At 39.9% G+C, this 18,713-nt stretch overlaps 1 protein-coding gene across 1 annotated transcript in view; it reads left to right on the top strand.

Moving 5' to 3' along the window:
• Positions 1-638: 638 nt before the first annotated feature.
• LOC126160762 (uncharacterized) overlaps positions 639-18,713 on the top strand; it is a 76,093-nt gene continuing 58,018 nt past the window's right edge. The window contains exons 1-2 of the mRNA XM_049916928.1: positions 639-1,235; positions 1,326-1,651. Of these exons, the coding sequence (XP_049772885.1) occupies positions 676-1,235; positions 1,326-1,651 (886 nt within the window). The 5' untranslated portion in view covers positions 639-675. The remainder of the gene's footprint in view (positions 1,236-1,325; positions 1,652-18,713) is intronic.

An 18,713-nucleotide genomic window follows, 5' to 3' on the forward strand; every position in this document is an offset into this window, starting at 1 on the left:
GGAGACCATAATGGTAGAAGCAAGAGTATCCTGTTCCATCAATTAAGTGATTTGTAGAGTATTCAAGCAATTTTGTAGATAGAGTAATGTTTCATAAAAGTACCGAAAATTCTTTGTTTTGCAGGCAAGCTGCAGCCTTTTGCATGCTATCAACGAACCAATGCCTCCCGTTATCAATAACCCCTACAAAACTTGCATAACTCCGTGTACTCATCCTGTAATTGTCGCTCCTAAGTATTATTTTGTATGTTACGTCTAATTCCAGGTCCAATTACACACTGAACAGAGTTTATAAATTTAGCGAAACGTTTAGCATTTCATGCTTCCTCATTTTTTTGCACATTCCTCGTGGGTGCTGTATGATAATGTGTCATTCGAGAGCCATGTATTTTTCATTTATCGTTCAACTTCATTTGTTTCCACGTCCATTCACTAACATATTGTCCCGTTGTTTCTTCCTCAACAGTTTCTGCACTTACTACCCGAAGGGAACTCTGCTTCAGTCCCCCATTTCGAAAAATATTTTCTTTGTTTACAGCAAAGCGATGTTCTTTAACACATTGGTGCATCTGCTGTTTCTCTTACAAAGCATTAAAAAGTGAAATGTAGTTACAAAGGTGCTGATGAATAACCACATACCTAGACACCGTAATTTCCAAGCACTTTCATCTGTTAATGTCTCAGTCTCATTTAGTTAGCCAGATGCGATTTCGCCTTACTAATTCACCCTTACATTACAGGTGTCAAGAGTGGATTCTGCGCAGTGGAAACTTTTCATTGTTTGACTTGCAGCAGAGTCAGCTGCGTAATAAATTCCTTTGTGCTCTTCACTTCACTGACAATTCTTTTATGAATGAGTTGAAAACAAAACTAGTATTTAACTCTGTGCCAAATCCAGAACCTCTGGAAGAGCCTGCAGACGTAGAAAACGAAGACAACAGTAGACAACACAGCGATTACGAAATGCACCAACAAGGAAGCTGTTCGCCACCTGCCCGTGAGCCAGTCCATAGTTCGCCGGATACGTCGCTGCCAACAGATTTAACACCAAGAAAACGAAAGCTGACACAAAGAATTAATGAGCAAAAGTTAAAATTGCCAAAGCAGAGGAAAAAACTGTGGAGAATGCGACATCTTGCCACGAAGAAGCCTGATGTAAAAGCTGTGGCAACAGAGGCTGTTAAGCATATGTCTCCAAAATGTGGAACATTATTTGGTATGCAGCTTCTACACAAGTAAGTAACGTCCTCCGATGACGTCAAATACATTAACTAGCGCCAACTTTCTTAATAACTGAATTAAACAGTCGCATTTATTGTTTTCAGGCCTTTCACTCCTTGGACAGAAGCGGAGAGACGGCTGTCGTTGAGTTTATTTTATAAAAGTCCTGCTGCATATGACCACTTAAGAAGAAAAGTTGGAATGAAACTACCTTCGAAAAAAGTTATTCAGAAGTGGGTCAGTGAAATGGATATTATAGCGGGCACAGAAACTAAACTATTTGAACATCTTGTAGAAAAAGTGAAGACAATGGATGATAGTTGCCGAGATTGTGTATTGGTGTTCGACGAAATGAGTGTGAGGAAGTGTCTCAGCTACTGCGCTAAGTATGATGTCGTTGAAGGCTATGAAGATTTTGGTAGCCTCGGACGTATGTCTAAGGTGGCAACACAGGCTCTCATGTTCCTTGTTCGTGGGCTGTGTCAAAAATGGAAATTACCTGTTGCCTATTTTACGTCTTGTAAACAGACCAAATCTGATGTAATGAAACAGTTGCTGTTCGTTGTATTAGAGAAACTTTTTACTGTTGGTTTAAAGGTTCGTTGCATTGTTTGTGACCAAGGGTCCAATAACCCCTCATTAGTGCGTGATCTCGGTGTTACAACTGAAAAACCTTTCTTTCATTATCGAAACAAAGTTTTATACGTCATGTACGGTGTGTGTCATCTCCTGAAAAGCATTCGAAACCGTTTGCTGGAGAGAGATATACAAACTGATTCGAATGATATTGTGTCTTGGCAAGACATTGTGAAACGTCCCCTTAGAGCAACTTATACACGACTGTGCTTAAACTGACAGACTATAATTTTAGCGCAACGCAATCTGACTATCAAAAAATCCCTGCAACAGAATGGACCTGAGTAACATTAAACTATACCTTTCAGAAATCACTTACCTCACAAAAATCTTCGTTACTCGAACTACTGCAATACAGCGAGCGCCACTACTGCCAGCTAAATAAAAGATTCAAACTACGGAAGGCACTAACTACTGATAGAGATAGTTAGCAAATGAAAGATATTAATAGAGAACAAACAATGTATTTACCTTACTATTCATTGGCGACCCTGCCAGGATTCGAACCTGGAATCTTCTGATTTTTTCTTGTAGTTTGTGTATTTAGTGTAACTTTTGTTTATTGCTAGCGAGTAATTGTAGAGAGAATCTCCTTTGTAGTTGCAGTCTTTCATTGTTGTACTGTAAAACAGTTGTGGCATGCATGTAGATTTGCACCAAGTATTTCGCAGCTGCGCTTGTAATTAACTAGATATTATTTTCAGTGCTATGTTAATGTGTTCTCTTATTTTTGCTATTCAAATTGTGCTTTTCTGTGTTATCGTGTGAAATATTGTGACAATAATGGCATGTGAAAAACGTAACACTCGGCTCCAAAGTAAAATGAGAAATGTCAGTGAAGACGAAAGCAGTGTGTTGGCCCCACCATGTAATGAATTAACTAATATTCAAAGTAGTAATTTGGTAACTGTGCATAGGGAAATGGAGCGGGCGTCAAACAATGGCATAGACAGTCAAACAGGTAGTGAACAGGGAAGCATTATCGATCGATCGGTCGGCAACAGCTCGCCTCAGGAATCCGAAATGATAGGACACAATTTTGCAAATACTGTATATTCAGGTTTTGCGTCCTCACCGTTTTCTCAAATAAGTCAAGACACATTTTCAGCTTGTCAAAATGGGAATGTTGCCGGTGCAAATGCACTGCCGAAAAGAGTAGAGGAACAGATTCCAGACACTAATGCATTGTTATTACAACTAATGCAACAAATGGAACAAAATCAGAGACAAACACAGCAAAAGCTGCAAAAGTTAGACACAATGGAACAAAATCAGAGACAAACACAGCAAAAGCTTCAGAAGTTAGACACAATGGAACAAAATCTTCGGAAGTTAGACACCACACTTGAAAAAACACGTGAAGATTTAACTACTGAGTTACATAACATTGAATCGAAATGTCAGAAAGTCTGTAATGACGTAAAAACACAAATTTGTGAGCATTTTCAGCCTATTTTTTTGCGGCATGAAAATGCATTACAGAATCACGAAGCAGCCATAAAAGAACTGCAAACTATTGTTCATGAAAATCATGAGACCTTGCAAGCTAAAATGGACTCAGTTGCATCTACCGATTCGGTTACGCAACTTGCAAAAACTCAGGAAAACTTAAAGGACACAGTAGAAAGACACATGGGGGAAATTAGTTCATTATCAGAGAAAGTAGCCGAACTTTCGGATCAGGTCACTAACTTATCTACAAAGGTAGATGATGATCTGAATGACACAAGACCCGTAGCCTTCACTGACACAGAAGAGTATGAACAAATTAGAAAATTCAAACAAAATCAAAATCAAATCAATACACAGTACAAAAGAGAAATCCGGGAAGTACAAGATCAGCTGACACAGGTAATACAAGAATTACATATTTCAGAGGATACTCGCGCTCCAACACAGGAAGAGGAACTTAGAAATACGGAAAAGCCACAAAATAATAGCACAGGGCATTTCGGTAATTATGAAAGAAATTGGCAATGTGCACCGAATTTTGAGATGGAACCGCCGACACGACGTGACAATGACCGACATGCTACTCGCCGACACGATGATTTTGACTATAAGCTGTTCATTACTACACGTAAATTCAAAACATTTAAGAATTCTGGCAACGACATTCATCCACAAGCATGGCTCCATCAATTCTCTCATTGTTTCCCTCCCAACTGGTCATTGGAGCACAGGTTAGAATTTATGTGTGGCTACTTAGAGAATGAACCAGCTGTAAGAATGCGATCGGTCATTCACGATTGCCACAGTGAAGGAGAATTTTACCATGCCTTCCTCTCAGCATATTGGTCTCAAGCCACACAAGACCGCGTAAAACATAGCATCATGATGATGAAACACTTTGAACAATCTGAATTTTCCAGTCTTGTCAAATATTTTGAAGACATGTTGCACAAGAATCAGTACCTGTCAAACCCATACAGCCCCTCAGAACTCATCCGCATTTGCTTAATCAAACTGCCTGAACAATTACGACATATTATTTTGGCAGGACGTTGCAAAGACGACATTGAAGCTTTTCAAGGACTGTTACAAGAATTAGAAATTGACACAGACAGTCGCGGGATGCGAAAACAGGAAAACAATCACTACAGGTCACATCCGTCACAATTCCGTGACGAAAGAAACGATAACTGGACGCGACAAGGCTATTCTCACCACACAAATCGTGACCAAAATAGACACCACCCGTATGACAACCGTTGGCAGAGTAGTCATAATTACAGGGAAAGATCACCTCTCCGCAGTAATGACTATCACAGAGACAATCAGAGAAACAGACAATATGGGAACCAAAATAACTATTATCAAGGGAGACAGAATAACTTTAGACGCAACGGTCCAGCGCGCAGTTACGATTCAGGGAGAAATTCTCCACCACGTGACCGACAAGAAAGAAACTATCGAATCTACCGACATGACGACAGACGATATGATCGTAATGACAGACCTGAATTGCATCAGAACTGGCGAGATTTAAACAGAGCAGAGCACTCTCGTCACGATGAATTTGTAGAAGTTAGGTCTCCAAATCCCAATAACGACGCGTGCCAACAAAGAGACAATAGGCAATGACTCACTCCGCTAGCAGCCACAATACGTACTTATGAAACTGACGACGCAGCTGCCGTAGCTAGTAATTACGTAAAAATGGAAGACATTAGGGACATCTTACTCCAGGAACACAACGTAAAACATAACAACATTGCATATCCTGTGATTCATATTACTGTAAATGACGTAAAATTTACGGCAGTACTTGACTCTGGCAGTCCCATTTCAGTAATTAGTGAAACAGCTTTTAGCAAATGCAACAAATCGAACGATTGCCCCACACTTCCGTTACGTAAGATTAAATTACAAGGTGCAATCTTTGGAAAAAGTGTAGATGTACGCCAACAAACCAATTTAGAATTCTTTTGCCAAAGCCACAGCTTCTCTATGAACTTTCTTATTGTTCCATTATTGTCGACGGAAATTATACTGGGAGTAGATTTTTTGAATGAATACAAAGCAATCTTAAGCTTTCACGATGCTGAAATAAGTTTAGAGAAAGAAGGTAAGTCAATAGCTTTGAAATTTGAAGACTGGCTCTCAAACCATGATGAGGAAATTAATCGGCTTTACGTTCTGTTAGACAACAGTTCGGAATTTTCTACGGAACTAGACACTAACAATCACTCTGCAAGTACTGACAGGGATGATATCGACGGCATGTTTGAAATTAATGAGTTAATTCAGAATAAAATTCAAACAATTGAGAATTGTAATGAAACTGATAGGCAGGACCTTTTTGAGATTTTACAAGCACATTCCACAGTTTTTACTCACAAAACAGGAACAATCAAGGGATTTCAATACCAATTTCGTGTTCGTGAGCATACTAAATTTTGTGTTAGACCATACGTAATTCCAGCACATTATAGGGACCGTGTTAGAACAGAAATACAATCTATGCTTAATGAGGGCATTATTGAGCCTGCAGTAAGCTCATACAACAACCCATTACATGTTGTTGAGAAGAAAAATGGATCGATCAGACTTGTCTTAGATTCGAGACAAATCAATACTATCATTATTCCTGAAACAGACAGGCCGCAGACGATGGAAGAACTTCTTCAAAATTTTAATGGTGTAAAAGTGTTGTCTTCCATTGATCTCAGATCCAGCTTTTATCAGATCGAACTTCATCCAGAATGCAGAAAATACACAGCTTTCCTTTGTTTCGGCGTTTGTTATCAGTTTCGGAAACTTCCTTTTGGTTTGAACATTTCTTCAGCAGCATTCATTCGTGGGTTAAATTCCATATTACCTGAGTTCTTAAAACGTCACATCACCTTATATGTGGACGATATTCTAATAGCAGAAGCTTCATGGGAACAACATAACGGTATCCTCAACAGTTTGTTACGTATTTTTGCAGAATCTGGAATTACAGTTAACTTGGAAAAGTCTGAATTCGGTAGGTCAAAGGTGAAGTTTTTGGGACATATTATTTCTTCTGAAGGCATTCAGCCGGATCCTGAAAAGTTAGAAGCAATCAGAGCCATTCCAGTTCCATCCACAAAAAGACAAGTCCGCAGTTTTCTAGGTGTCGTAAATTTTTACCGTCGTTTTCTGAATATGCAAATTCTAGTTACACCAAAACTTTGTTCTCTCACTGGAAAAAATACTATTTGGAACTGGGACGAACAAGCACAGTTGGAATTCAATTCTTTGAAAGAAGCGTTACTTTACGCGCCAATACTAGCTCATCCAGATCTGTCACAAGATTTCTGCCTTAGCACGGATTCTTCTAAAGTCGGTCTTGGTGCCCACTTATTTCAAGAAGCCATAGAAAATGACACCACTGTTCAGAAAGCCATTGCTTTTGCTAGCCGAGTGCTAACAAAATCTGAAAAAAATTATTCCGTTACTGAATTAGAAGCTTTAGCTATCGTTTGGGCATTTAACAAATTCCGTTTCTTTCTTTCTGGTAAGCACGTAAAAGTATACAGTGATCATCGTGCATTACAATTTCTTATGTCTTCAAAATTAAATCATGATAGGTTAAAACGTTGGGCATTGTTTCTGCAAGAATTCCGCTTCACGATAGTCTACATTCCTGGCAAGGAGAACATTGTTGCGGACGCGCTGTCACGCGCACCGGCTGGGCTTGAGAAAAGTAACACAGAAGGCAACCTCGAGAAAAATTTCAGTATTCTTTACATTCAGAAAGTCGCCTTTGAAAACTTCATCACCACATCTTTAAAGGACATTGCTCATGAACAAGATAAAGATCCGATCTGGAAAGTCATCAAAAGTAAATGGCATGAAAAGACACACACTCAGATTCGGCATTATTATCTGGTTAGAAACAACATACTCTTCAAACGCTGCACTGTTGATGACAAGCTATGGGTACTTTGCATTCCAGACGATTTTGTTAATAAGCTCATTTGGTACATTCATTTCAGCTATGCACATTTTGGCCCACGAAAATGTTATCATATTCTTCGAACGACTTGTTATTTTAACAATATGGAAAAGCGAATTCGAAGAGTCTTGTCTATTTGTAAACTTTGTCAAAAGGCGAAACCGTCTACTATCTCACATTGTGCTCCGTTGTTTCCAATTATTCCTTCTAAATTAAAAGAATTTGCTGCTGTTGATCTATTGGGATCCCTTGTCAGAACATCGAATGGATTTTCGTACGTTCTAGTCGCTGTTGAACTTACTTCAAAATTTGTTTCTTTCACTCCGTTACGTAAAGCCACTGGACGGTCTGTATCCAACGCCTTTGTTAAAAATTTCTTACGTGAAGTTGGACAGGTTAGTAAAGTCATTTCAGATAACGGACCGCAATTCAGATCTGCTGTTTGGTCACGCATGCTTCGGAATCATAAAATCAAACCTGTTTTTATTTCATTGTATTCACCACATTGTAACCCGTCTGAACGGATTATGAAAGAAATCAATAAGCTTTGCAGACTTTATTGTCACAGAAAGCATCAGCATTGGGACAGATATTTACACTTATTTCAAAATGTGCTGAATGAAATGCCTCATGATTCCACTGCTTTACCACCTACTCTTGTACTGAAGAATGAAGAACCACCGAACAGAATCAGAGAGCTTGTACCTTTCCCGAATACACGTAAACTTCGACACAAAGATATAATTGATTTGGCTCTTAAAAATATAAAATCTGCAGCAGACAAAAGGAGAAAACTACACGGTAAAGCAAATGCAAAGAAATTATATATTGGTCAGAAAGTTCTCATTAAAGCTCATTCATTGTCACATAAGAAGAAACACTTGAGTCACAAATTCTTTCTAGTTTACAATGGACCTTACAGAATCCGACGTATACCACATGATAATTGCGTTGAAGTTGAAACTCTGCGTACTAGGAAGAGTAAAGGTTTACACCACATTTCTCATGTAAAACCATTTATTGACAGATAATCTGCTTTTTAATTTAGTCTTTGCAATTTTCACTTCACGCTACTTGGACAATTTGTCACACTGAGAAACTGTTAACATGCAACTATGTTTTAAAGCTAACTAACTATCCAGTCAAGAACATAGGTAACTTAGACAAGTAATTGCGAATGCATTGTTATTGCGAACAGACGACACAGTGTTGTTATTTATACATTCCTCCTTGTTAGTTGCACGATTACATAACGAATATACGGCTTACATACTTAGAACATATACCAGCACTGCTAATGAAACTTTCATGCAACATTTTGGTTTGCTTGAGAGTGGATTCTGGATTTGAGGTGCTTTCTGTGAAATGCCAGATGACACAGTGGTTAGTTTATGTGACAGCTACACGATTATATCACGACGCTGCTAATGCATGACAATTTACAATGTTGCTTTTGCGGTGTATCTGTTTTATATCTGCACAGTTTTTTCTGAATTCTTCTATAAAGTGAGACATGTTTTAGTGGTGACTTTTGTGCTATTGCTACAAGGAGACAGCCTTTTCCGTAGGACAACAATACGTTACAGCACAGTACTTTCCTCATCACGGCAATAAGCGTAATAACTAAGTTATCTATACGCAAAGCATTTCACTTTTGTTTATCATGAGGTAAGTACATTGACTTCTGCAGAACTTAGCTTTCGGAGGACAATAACTACGACACTTCCCAGAGATTATCTTACAGCAAGACGCATATTTAGCGCTACAGGACACGTATTTGAGTGATTAATTTTGTACTTAAAACATTTATTTTTAAAGAGTTTTGAATTACAAAGAAAGTTTTTTGTGATACATTTCATTCCATTGCTGTAATCTGTAACACCTGAGGGTATAATTACAATAAACCTCAGGGGGGTACACGCCTACTTTGTGTACCATGTGTTTGGCAAGCACAAGGAGCCCTAGCTAATATGGTATTTGCTTATACAACTTTACACATCGGTACCATATTTCTCTAACACATAAATTACACAGCTATCTGATCATTTAACAGAGAAACAAACATTTTTTTTTCTACGTCAGTGACACATGTTTACGCAATTACACCGTTGGATAACTTCACACTTACAAAATTGTATTTTGTCTGTACTGTGTGAACTGTTCATATTTTTTTGGTGCCATTGTGATACTATGAGAGCTTTGAATGATGTATTTGGTAAAGGAGCATGATTTTAAAGTACGTTTGAGGTAGATGACACTTTTGACATGAGCAGAGAATTTTCTTTAGGTTTTGAAATTATTGCAGAAAGCTACGACGATTTTGGGATTTGACTGAGGTGTTATGATGTTATTATTACGATGACGATGTGTATTATGCTGCTGAGGTATGTTTATGATTAATAGGCTGATGCTATATGAGTTATTTGATTATGCTATGTATATGTCATGATGAAATATGGAAAAAGTGTCGACGAATAAGGTAAGGTGTAATGAATAAAAGTTAGGTACTCTTGACTTTTGAAAAAGGATGTTGGAAACCGAGAATCGTACTTTAAGAGTTATGAAATGTGTGTGTAAATGCGTGATTGTATCACAATGCCGGCGAAAATTTTTTTGGACACTGTTATATTCATAGGATTTTGTTTCTACACACTTGCAACGCATATTCTCGACCCGTGAAATTTTGTATATGAGACTGTCTCTGTAGCGGAAACTGCTGTCGTAAATATTTCCGTAAGAAAGTGACCACCTGCACGTGCGTCGTCGGCACACAGCTGTGTCAGACACCTGGAGAACAAGCCATTAGAGTGAGGGCCTTTCCAGAGGCACAGGTAAAAAAAAAAAAAGGAAAAAAGGCAGGCCTTTATCCTCGCCATTGACATTCCTTTAGAGAAAATATTGCAAATGCGACACCCTCATTACTTCCATTAACCTTGCTATTGATATTCCTTTGTAGAGGGCATCGCTAATGCGACACACTCGTTACTTGAAAACATATGATTTTTGTAATGCGTTGTGGGCACACAGCTGTGTCAAACACCTGGAGAACAAGCCATTAGGGTGTGCCTTTCATCGCTAATGCGACATGCTCGAACTTGAAAACATATGATTACACTGTGGAGCTCGTAATTTATGATATGCCTAATGAAATGATTAGAAACATTTTACATCTATTGTCTTTGTAGTTAAGAGATTGCTCATTTTGTTTAATATCTGGTTTCCAGCTGTGTTGCAGCATTAGTTTTATAAAATAAAATGCATTTGCTAATGTGAACACTTTCTGTCAACAGATCTATTAAATAATAATTTTGTAATCCACATTCTTTAAAAAAGGAGAACTTGGAAATGAAAGAACAATAAGAAGGGACAAGTAACAGTAACTGAACACATAATTTTCTTTTCAAGTACATGGTAATATTTTTTTTACAATAAGTTGTTATGGTGCACCACTTTAATTACATAGACATTAAGATGTGAATATACATTTCCCTTGTCTGCATTATCGTCTTTAGTGTAATATTTTTTCTGCTTGCGCTATGTAATGTTTAGGTATAAGTTGCTGCTGTTTGCCAGGCATAGTGTTATTGAATTTGACTTTTGCTAATTTATGCTGCTAGCTTTGCCAATTTGCATTTTTTGTCATTGCTGTTTGTGTTAATTTGTTTTTTGGGAATAATGACGAATGAAGGGAGATCTCCAAGAAGCAAAGAAAGTTTTGTTTGCCAAATACTGCAGTAAAACAAACCCTGTCCTTTCCTTGTGTGATCCCACTATGTCTTTGTGTACCGTTGTGTATTTGTTTTCTTCCTGTCTCTGTGTAGTTTCATAAAAATTTTTCTTCTAATATTAAGCTACATTCACTATGATGAGGAATACTGTTCTCCTCAAATATAATTGGCATTAATAATACTCTGTTATTTTCTTTGTAAAGATGCTTAGACATTATTTATACTGTTTGGTTGCTCACATGTGAAGGTGATGTTCCAAACGTTCTTCTGATCTTTTATGTATGTACTTATGTCATAATTTCTGTAACACTGATGTATATGTTCATTTCTATTCTTTTGTAAAGCCCCTATTACTACAAATGTTATCTGTATTGTTATGTTTTTAATGATGTATTTTGTATCTTTGTAATTTTATTCTTATGTTATATAATTGTAATTGACACCAGTTAATCAAATTAAGTAACTTGTAAGCATTCATTTCACTGCACACATTTCTGTTGGTCGTAGTATATGGACAATATGTGAGAAGTAGGGACTGATAGTGTTTGCACGTGTGTTAATAATTCAGCAAGAGACTGGATAACAGCATTGCTGGGTCTAAGGACAATTCCACAAACTTTGTGAGTGCACAAGTGGGGGTATATGGACTTGCTATCTTCTCTGCAAGACTCTTCGATGGTGATTGTGCACCTGCACAGTCGCAACAGATGGCTGCTGGCCATCTCTACAAGGACTACAGTGGGTCTTCATCTCTGATGACCCACCAATACCATTATTTCTATAAGGACTGCAGTGGGTCTGCACCTCTGGTGGCCCACCAATACCAATACTCTCTACCAGGACTACAGTGGGTCTGCTCTGTGATGACCTACCTACCAATATTCGTCAGAACTTCGAATGACTCTGCTGTGGGTTTGCTCCATTGTGGCCCATTACCTGTCAGCATGTCAAGAGTCAGCACCGTCTTTCCGTTGGAAGGACACCACTACTTCTTCAAAACTGCATGGAAATCCACTACTTCTGTGTGCAATTTTTTTACTAATGAGACTTTGTAAAAAAAAACGGTAATTACTATTATGATGAACAATCTGGACTGTCTTTATGGACTGTGAGAAAATTTTAGCTATTGACCAACATTGCATAAATGTGTGCATTTGATATCTTTGTTATTGTAATTATGAAAAATTTTTTCAAATCTGTATTGGCCAGTGCCCAACACCATTTGTAAAATTTTTTGTGGGGAGCATGGGGGCTATGTAAGTAGGCTGTTTATGTTTTCTTTATGTAAGTTTGCTGTTTATGTTTTCTTATTGCAACGTTACGTAGCGCTCTGTATGAAAATCACTGGCTGTGCTGTGTGCAGTATGTGGCTAGTTTGCATTGTTGTCTGCCATTGTTGTCATGAACTGGTATAGCTGGATGTGAACAGCGCGTAGCGTTGCGCAGTTGGAGGTGAGCCGCCAGCAGTGGTGGATGTGGGGAGAGAGATGGCGGAGGTTTGATAATCTGTAAGACTGGATGTCAATTATGAATAGTAAGGTAAATACATTGTTTGTTCTCTATTAATATCTTTCATTTGCTAACCATCTCTATCAGTAGTTAGTGCCTTCTGTAGTTTGAATCTTTTATTTAGCTGGCAGTAGTGGCGCTCGCTGTATTGCAATAGTTCGAGTAACGAAGATTTTTGTGAGGTAAGTGATTTCTGAAAGGTATAGTTTAATGTTACTCAGGGCCATTCTGTTGCAGGGATTTTTTGATAGTCAGATTGCGTTGCGCTTAAATTATAGTCTGTCAGTTTAAGCACAGTCGTGTATAAGTTGCTCTAAGGGGACGTTTCAATTGTCAAAATGTATCAACTACACTCCTGGAAATTGAAATAAGAACACCGTGAATTCATTGTCCCAGGAAGGGGAAACTTTATTGACACATTCCTGGGGTCAGATACATCACATGATCACACTGACAGAACCACAGGCACATAGACACAGGCAACAGAGCATGCACAATGTCGGCACTAGTACAGTGTATATCCACCTTTCGCAGCAATGCAGGCTGCTATTCTCCCATGGAGACGATCGTAGAGATGCTGGATGTAGTCCTGTGGAACGGCTTGCCATGCCATTTCCACCTGACGCCTCAGTTGGACCAGCGTTCGTGCTGGACGTGCAGACCGCGTGAGACGACGCTTCATCCAGTCCCAAACATGCTCAATGGGGGACAGATCCGGAGATCTTGCTGGCCAGGGTAGTTGACTTACACCTTCTAGAGCACGTTGGGTGGCACGGGATACATGCGGACGTGCATAGTCCTGTTGGAACAGCAAGTTCCCTTGCCGGTCTAGGAATGGTAGAACAATGGGTTCGATGACGGTTTGGATGTACCGTGCACTATTCAGTGTCCCCTCGACGATCACCAGTGGTGTACGGCCAGTGTAGGAGATCGCTCCCCACACCATGCTGCCGGGTGTTGGCCCTGTGTGCCTCGGTCGTATGCAGTCCTGATTGTGGCTCTCACCTGCACGGCGCCAAACACGCATACGACCATCATTGGCACCAAGGCAGAAGCGACTCTCATCGCTGAAGACGACACGTCTCCATTCGTCCCTCCATTCACGCCTGTCGCGACACCACTGGAGGCGGGCTGCACGATGTTGGGGCGTGAGCGGAAGACGGCCTAACGGTGTGCGGGACCGTAGCCCAGCTTCATGGAGACGGTTGCGAATGATCCTCGCCGATACCCCAGGAGCAACAGTGTCCCTAATTTGCTGGGAAGTGGCGGTGCGGTCCCCTACGGCACTGCGTAGGATCCTACGGTCTTGGCGTGCATCCGTGCGTCGCTGCGGTCCGGTCCCAGGTCGACGGGCACGTGCACCTTCCGCCGACCACTGGCGACAACATCGATGTACTGTGGAGACCTCACGCCCCACGTGTTGAGCAATTCGGCGGTACGTCCACCCGGCGTCCCGCATGCCCACTATACGCCCTCGCTCAAAGTCCGTCAACTGCACATACGGTTCACGTCCACGCTGTCGCGGCATGCTACCAGTGTTAAAGACTGCGATGGAGCTCCGTATGCAACGGCAAACTGGCTGACACTGACGGCGGCGGTGCACAAATGCTGCGCAGCTAGCGCCATTCGACGGCCAACACCGCGGTTCCTGGTGTGTCCGCTGTGCCGTGCGTGTGATCATTGCTTGTACAGCCCTCTCGCAGTGTCCGGAGCAAGTATGGTGGGTCTGACACACCGGTGTCAATGTGTTCTTTTTTCCATTTCCAGGAGTGTAGATAGGAAGGACGGCAAGGCAAGAATGTGCTGCTCTCTCAGTCACAAGCACATCAATCCGAATAACTTTGAAAAAATGAGTGTTCGACTTGCAACACAAGTATTCAGTCATTCCGTCTCGGCCGCTATTCTATCAGCGTATTCCACGTCGGAGCTTCAGAGCAAAACAGCGCTGAATACAGCTTCCTTTCTGGCAAGACTGAACAATTTGTTCGACGCAATGAATAGCAAGACTCTCTATGATTCGAAACCATTCGCCTGTGCTCTAAGCACTCAAAAAAGTTGGTTAGAGGATTATCTACAGGACTCCCTGGATTGGTTAAAAACGTGGAGGGTCGTTAACCCTCCCCAAAAAAACTGTGAGATTCCTCCATGTTTTACAGGCCTTCAGCACACAATTCGTGCTTTGTTAACGCTATGGAATGACTTGAAAAGCGATGGCTATGAGTTCTTCTTAACATCGCGGGTGAACCAAGATCCCATAGAAAATGTATTTTCATTAATCCGGCAACGATCAGGTTTCAACAGGAATCCCAGCTGCCAGGAATTCCGCAGAAACTTGCAGCACATAGTGGTAGCATCACTAATGAAACCTGTTGATTCGGCGAACTGTGAACCCGATGAGGACCATTCTGTGCTGGAAGGGAACGATTGTGTGACCTCTTCGGCAATTAACGTAAGCATGAATGGAGACAGCGGAAAACATGTTCCGAAAGAAGCTGCACATGAAGCACCTGAGCTTGTGCACAGTGCTGAATTAGAGTTACAGAGTCAGCCAGCGTCTGTGGAGGACTGTGCAGTGCGCTACTTAGCAGGCTAGCAGGCTACCTGGCACATAAATGCATCAAAAAATTTAACTGTGACGTTTTTGTGTCGGAACTGCTTAAAGGCAACAAGACTCTGGAAAGTGCAGATGAACTCTATATATTTTATAAAGCTTATGAAACGTCCGCGGAAGACTTGGGCGAATTAAGAGCCCCTTCAGAAAATCTGACTGCCGTAGTTAGATCTAATTTAAAAGTGTTCAACGACGTGTTCAAAACTGTCCATTACCAGTTTGGCGTAAACTGCAGCCTTGTGAACTCAATGTTGAAGGACACTGAACGTTTGTATCCTCAATGGCTTCAGCTTGATCCATGCTCAATGCATCGAAAGTATATCCTAGAAATGCTCTGTAAAGTACGGCTACAGAAGGAGCTACTTTGGATTTCAAACGAAATCTATCCAGCAAAAGACTCAAAAGCATCCAAACTTCCCGGGGTAAATAAATAAATTCAGACCATAACTTTGTTATTGCAAAGCTAAAATTTAATTTTATCTTGTTATGTATTATATTTTACTGTGTTTATTTTCTATCTGCGGTTTGCTTATTTATGAACTACTTTCTTAATTTCCTCTATTTCATGAGAACAGTTATACTTAATACCATATCTATCATATGATTTTGTTTAGATCTGATGTGTTTTTCGTGGAAGTTCCGATTTTTCCTAACATGATGTTTTGGGCGCAAAAGAATTTAATATCTATGGATAAGATGTTATAAATCGATGTCAGTTTCTATGTGATGTGATGAAATAGATCTTCCTCTTAATCACAATGTAACGTTTTTATGATTTGCACGTCCATGTACCCATCCCTCCCCAAATAACTTACTCTATTCAAATTTTCTTATTTTTCGTACAATCCGCCCTCAAAGGAAAAGAAAACGATGTTTCTTTGTAACACTTGCCCCTGCTACCTCTTGTATGGCTTTTGGTTTAGGGGACATAGTTGCTTCGTAGAGACAGTTTTACTAAGCCATCCTGGCATTTTAGTCATAGTCGGCAAAAACTGGTCTGTCATCTCTATCTTTACTGTGTGGAAACGAGTAGTTAATTTAAACGGAAAACTTCTGTAATATTACCGTTAGGACTTATATTACAGAGAAGAACCTCGTTATGTCTTCCGTAATATAGGGGATAAACGCATTTTGAGACCTGACAGCACTATAAGGAAAAAGCAAATCAAGCTGTTATCAGCGTATTACTGTTGGCATTGTACAACAAAATTGGTATTCTATTCAACAATATTAATGTTCTCTTCATTGTAGTAGGTTGGAATTATTTCACAAACGATCGATCAAAACTGCACACTGTCTCTGTTAGAGGCTAGATCAACATAAAAGCGAGCATTAGCCAATGTACAAGACTCGGAAAACGAATTAGTTAAATGCCCAGACACCTAACTCAGTCATTAGCAACGATAAACACACTCTTCGTAACAAACCGAACCTAAAATCATTCTATGAATCGGCATGAGCTGACTAAAGGAGCGATTATTTCTGTAATCGTATTCAAGCAGATTATTGATCCTTATGTGACTGGTCGGCGTTTTTATTCATTTTCTATGTCCTATGAAATGAGGATAAAGTAGATATCATTAATTGCAACGCATGTTACTGCCGACAGTTGCAGCTGTATGCAGAATTATGCAACAGAATTGTCTTGTGACAGTATGTTGTAACGTCTGTTATAGAAGGCCAGTTTTCAGCATAAAACCTAGTTATGAATATTGGCTCATCACGGCTCCCTATTAGAGAATCAGCCAACTGCTACAGCCAAAATTGCGCACAGCGGAGAAGCGCAAAATTTTGTTGCGGCGCTCCTTTCCATTATTTGTTAGAAGTATTTTCCAACATTGCTTATTTCAAAAGGTCTGTCTTCACGTACTGCGAAGAACTTGTCTCAGGCTTTGCTGCCTCAGGTAGGGCCCATAGTGTCTGCGCAGAACTGCTCCGATCTGCGCAATACGTCACCGTCGAGAAGCTCGGCACAGTTCGCGCGCACCGTTACGTGTTGAAGCGATTAAGTTTCATGTTGTTGCTGTTTATTTTTGATTCTTTCGAGTTTGTTCGTTATGTTTGACATTAATAATGCCGAATTCTCCTACGGCTGTGTGTGAAAACTGTAATCAGAAGACTAAAAGGCAGTAGTATTACTTGTCATAAGTTCCCTCGAACTCCTGAAACATTTGCTCAGTGGGTTCAGCTCTGTAGTAGTAGTGACAGCATTACCATTAAAAATGCTACTGCCTGTAGCAAAAACTTTAGAGAGGACGTTTGTTTACAGTATCTACAAGCTGAATTAAAGAAACTCCAACCAAAATAGGTTTTAAAGCCGACTGCAAATTCTATAAGCTTGTGAAACTCGTAAACGTGCACTTAACATGCTAGAAAAAGTAGATCAAAGCATAGAATCAGAGAAAGGTATTATCGAGGATGAAATTAAAAAAAACTTAATGAAGAATTATCACCATTGAGGGAAAACAATTCAGCGTTTAATTTGCTTTTCGTTCTCAGTATATTGTTATCCGCTATTACTGTTTCACGCGTTAAGCAAAGAGAGGAAGTAATGCAAAGCATTAAGTATCTACACAGTGCTGACGACTAAAGTACACAAAAGGTTTGCTAAAAGCACTTCACGAGTAAGCAAAAAACAAGCTTAAGTGAAGCAGAAAATTTGTGTGTGTTGAGCATTTGATGAAATGATTGGCATATGCTACGACTAAGAAAGTGACGCCATATATGGACCACATAGCCAGGTACAGGTTGTGAGACCCGAGTTTCTCCTGGCGTATACAACTTTCAAATAATTTCCGGGAATTCAGCCTGGTAACACTTTCAGCAGTTTGCCTTGAAAATGGCGGGGTGTTCTCCCGCCGAAATATCGGCGGTCGCTGAAAGTGTTACCTGGCTGAATTCCCGGAAGTTATTTCAAAGGTACAGGTTGTTATTGCATGTGGTTTATATGGAGCCTGGAAACAGTCTGTATACTGCTGGTCACGAAAGAGACGCAAAAATACATCACTGGATGTATTTCTTCCAGATCCGACTCCATAGAGCAATCACTTGGACATCATAGTGACAAGATAATAGTAATATCAAAAGGTCCTATAAGCTCTGCGGCAACTGAGGAACTATCTCGTCCTAGCTTAATCGTCTCTTCAAACGCAGCTCTCTGTGTAAAGAAGCAGATGTGAATAAAAACCTGCCAAAACTTTTAATCGGAAGCTTCAAACTATTTCTCAAGAGATCTCCGCAATTTACACTAAGATCATTACTGTACCTACATCCGGATAAGGCACCTAACACGTCGGCAAAGACAATGAGGGCTAAACAGCTGCAGAAAGGATCACACACATGGAGAGCTTCCGCAGTTCATTCCATATGGGATTAAGGTATTTAATTTGTTGTTGTTGAATTGTTGAAGTACGGCGATCAATACTGAAGCTTCACAATCATCAAACGCAGAAATGACAAGTAAATGGAATTCTATCGTTTCCTTTCTACTTAATATCTGCACGAAAAAAATGTTATACACTATTGCTGATTGTGACGAAAAAACTGCGTTTAGAAACTGAAACCTCTTATGATTGTTGCGTTT

The sequence above is a fragment of the Schistocerca cancellata genome, chromosome 2, assembly GCF_023864275.1.
Source record: "Schistocerca cancellata isolate TAMUIC-IGC-003103 chromosome 2, iqSchCanc2.1, whole genome shotgun sequence".
NCBI lineage: Eukaryota > Metazoa > Arthropoda > Insecta > Orthoptera > Acrididae > Schistocerca > Schistocerca cancellata.